This window comes from Chenopodium quinoa, unplaced genomic scaffold, assembly GCF_001683475.1.
Source record: "Chenopodium quinoa cultivar QQ74 unplaced genomic scaffold, ASM168347v1, whole genome shotgun sequence".
Lineage (NCBI taxonomy): Eukaryota > Viridiplantae > Streptophyta > Magnoliopsida > Caryophyllales > Amaranthaceae > Chenopodium > Chenopodium quinoa.
This window is the reverse complement of record NW_018743175.1, coordinates 2,095,643-2,099,253: the sequence shown is the minus strand read 5'-3', so window position 1 is coordinate 2,099,253 and position 3,611 is coordinate 2,095,643. Positions and strand designations below refer to the sequence as shown.

General features: G+C 33.9%; 1 protein-coding gene across 2 annotated transcripts; it reads right to left on the bottom strand.

Annotated features, from left to right (window-relative positions):
• Positions 1 to 396: 396 nt before the first annotated feature.
• LOC110732406 (50S ribosomal protein L27-like) lies at positions 397 to 2,591 on the bottom strand. 2 transcript variants are annotated; one of them, XM_021912346.1, is made up of 4 exons: positions 2,415 to 2,591; positions 1,917 to 2,054; positions 1,708 to 1,832; positions 397 to 821 (listed from the first exon to the last, which is right to left on the bottom strand). In XM_021912346.1, the coding sequence occupies exons 2-4, from the start codon at positions 1,996 to 1,998 to the stop codon at positions 588 to 590; spliced, it is 441 nt and encodes a 146-aa protein (XP_021768038.1). In that variant the 5' UTR covers positions 1,999 to 2,054; positions 2,415 to 2,591; the 3' UTR covers positions 397 to 587. The 2 variants fall into 2 exon arrangements, with proteins under 2 accessions (XP_021768038.1, XP_021768037.1); XM_021912345.1 differs by having other exon boundaries at positions 1,917 to 2,048.
• Between the last annotated feature and the right edge of the window lie 1,020 nt (positions 2,592 to 3,611).

Sequence of the window (3,611 nt, the reverse complement as noted above, 5' to 3'; positions counted from 1 at the left end):
TTACCATTTCAGAATGCAAAGTGCCTAGGATAACACGATCTTTCTACTGTCTATAACCATCAAACTTTCTATAGTTATAATAGTAAGATGATTAGTTAAAATACATTCGCAGTCAAGCAATCAATGAATTTTAAATCATAATAAAATACTATTCCCTAATAAACATTATATGGATTAATCACACTAACTCAATTTCGATCTCTGGGTTTTTGTTCAAGATTTGTCAAAACCAAATTTGTCTAAGAAATTTCAAATTTGACGCCAATAAACTAAAGTTTGTCACTCTCATGTTATGTGTTCCTGTGATCATAGAATGAAGGATCAATTATGTATTTTGCCGGCACACAGTGAAGTTGAATAGAATCAATTCGAAGTCTGTATATGGCAAGCAAAATATGCAAGGGAGGAGCAAAATGACACTTGAGATTAGAACTCAATCAGAATTCAGATTTGAGTGAGCATCAACGCAAACTATCTGCAATTAAACTGAGAAAGATTGGAATGGAGTGAAGCAATGCTAAAATACAGATAACATAATTTGACAGAGTTTACATCATCTTCAATGTTGAACTAAGCATTCTAAGGCTCTAAGCAGCAGTCTCCAGTTGAGGGCTCTGAATGTCTCCATAAACAGGATGGAGCGTGTGTCCGTCCTTGGGCTCAATGTGCACCCACTTGCGACCACTCAGCTTATGTGTCTCGAATTTAATATTTCCTTCCTTCAATGCATATAGGGTGTGATCCTTTCCAATCCCAACATAATTTCCAGGATGGAAACGGGTTCCTCTCTGCCGAACAATGATGTTACCAGGTATAACTCTCTGCAGGAAACCACCAAAATTCAGTTAATATTTTTTTTTTACAGCTTCGAGGTGAATCTAACTTTCTTCAACTTCCTTTCTGATAATCTATTTACTATCAGCACCAAAAATTTGTTTCTTTTGCATGAAAGCCAATAATTCCCTTGGTTTTGTTCCAAAACCTTCACTACTTTTTCATTTTTGCATCAAACTGAAAGCTATTAATACAATAACACTTTCTTCTAAATTGAGTATGGAGGTGCTGAAGGAAGACTGCCTGTGAAAAAAAGAGGGGTACGGAAGTTCAAAAGCATCTTCAGGCAGAAGCTATGCTAAACAGAACATATAATCAATTGGAAGAATTCCATGCATACATGGACAAGGACCACAAGGTTGCCAATAGTGTTCTTGATTGTGAAAAACCTTCTTATTAAATAGAGCATGTTAAAAGTACAAACTTTTAAAAACACAATCTTTGGAGCAACAAACATACTAGCACAAAAAGTTGCCGAGTTTGAAATATGTCATTGCACACATCAAACAAAGAAAGGTTATGAAACACCAGAAAAATCATTATCTAGCATAAACCTTAGTCAAACAAATTTTGAAGATCAAGACAAGCTGTATAAACACGAACTTGCTAAATATTGAACTGAAGTTGTGTATATTAAAGCAATTTAAATTATAGCACGGCACATTTTAGAGTGATGTTTACAGCAAGGGAACAACATAAGATGTCAAATACATGTTTTCCCTCACAAGATTATTGATTGTACCTAGCTTCTACACTAAAAACATTGCAACTTATTCGAGACAGTTAAATTTGATGAAAACAGGAATATTTGAACCATACAAATCAATTCCAATCAAGTCTAATTTTTTCCTAAAATGGCAAGATGTGCTATACCTCGCCTCCGAATTTCTTCACTCCAAGGTTTTTAGGCTTGGAATCTCTTCCATTTTTCGATGATCCAGCCGTCTTCTTAGTAGCCCACCTCCTAAACACTAAAGCCAAGCCTGTTCCAGATGCATCTACATTCGAAAACACCGAATTCAAACAAAACATAGAAAACGAAATTGGCGACTCATTACTTGACTACACTGAAAGGGCCATACCAGTTGCACCTGCATAAGCAGGAACATTTGCGACCAAATCTCGGAGACTAACTCTTTTGCACAATGATGCAGCGAAATTCATCGTATTTCAATCGATTAACACCGATTACACGAAACCAATCACTGAATTTCCTGCAGCTAGGCATTGAAACAGCTCAATTACTACAGATTGCAGTATCAATTTCATAGTTGCATTCTAAAATTAAAAAGGGTTTCTGCAATACATTAGCAAACAAATTTGATTCGATTATCAGATAAGGCTCGAAAAATCACATAATTTTAGGGATATTTGATTCAATTATCAATTAAGCTCATAATTTTTTTTTCTAACAACATCATCGCTGGTTAAAATCTTTCAAATTCTTAGTCATTAGAACCAACAGTTGAGATTTTCGAACCCTAAACTTACTACACTGACAATTAAATTAAATTAGATGAAAGATAAACCCTAGATTGTGAAATTGACATGATTGATAACAAAAAGAAATAACAACTTACCTCAGAAGCTGCTTCAATGGAAGATACAAGTACTAGAAGGGGCTTCAATGGAGAACGTCAAGTGCGCTTCAATGAACGTCAAATGCGCTTCAATGGAGAACGAACAGTGAAAGAGAGGAGGAGGAGTTATTCAGTTATTGGCAATTAGAGTAATTCAATGGGTTGGACTGTTGGAGACCCATTAAAAGCCCGGTCCGCACCAATTATAAATGGGTTAGATGAAAGACCTATTGAATCGACAAGCCAACTTTGCATGTCAATACTTGAGAGTAGAGAAGGAAAGGTAAGAGAATCCCCTTACTCTCAAGCAAATGTAGCCGAACTTCAACCCTCACAGTTTTTTTAGTCCGATATTTGCGGGCCAAACACTTTGAGAGTGAGGGGAAGGTAAGGGATTCCTACTCTCAAAGTGTCTCTAGTGGGGATTGAACCCCCTACCTCAAGGTTGGAAGGTACAATCTTACACCAAGCTTAGCCGTGGTGAACTTCATAAGGATATGGCATTAGAAATAAAATACTTGTAGTTAACATCCAAGCTACGATTAGATTTCTTAAATGAATATAGTATAGGGTTAACCATAGAGTAATTGATAATTCATTGCTATTTTTTTTAAAAAAAAATTATTAGGAATTACTTAATATTTTGAGTAAGAGAATACATATTTTTAGTGGTATTACATTAAATTAGAATTAAATATATATAATTAGTTTTGTGCTCGGGCAATGTAAAAGGTTATGATACACTTTTTAGATTGAATGTTTAATACGGTCATATAATCCATTTTGATAATGCACAATATTTAGACATACATACTGAACTGAAATTATATTTTATTTAAGTGAATTTTTTTTTATTTAACTGAAGGTATTTTTACTAAAACTAAAATTATTTTTTCTGATTAAAACTTATTTTCACTGATTCACTATTATTTTTGTAATATAAATTAATTATATTATAAATGGATGTACCGAGTTATGAGATATTTATTAAAAGTTATGATTAATTTTTTATATATGAAATATTAGAATTATATCGATAATAAAACTCTATACAATATTTTTATCTTAAAAAATCTATCAAACTTCTCTTACTTAGCATCATATGTGTGTCAGAGTAAATACCAATTTGTCGCCCACGTGGCATGACACTTGTCGAAAAATTGGAATGTCAAGTGTCGCTGTCTCGTGGCCGGTTGC

Bases quoted from the DNA above. Each gene is read 5' to 3' on its own strand.
- LOC110732406 (XM_021912346.1), bottom strand. From the start codon at position 1,998: ATGAATTTCGCTGCATCATTGTGCAAAAGAGTTAGTCTCCGAGATTTG. The intron at 1,833-1,916 runs GTATGGCCCTTT...TTTCGAATGTAG, and splicing joins TGCTTATGCAGGTGCAACTG to ATGCATCTGGAACAGGCTTG. The intron at 822-1,707 runs GTATAGCACATC...GGTTTCCTGCAG, and splicing joins TGAAGAAATTCGGAGGCGAG to AGAGTTATACCTGGTAACAT.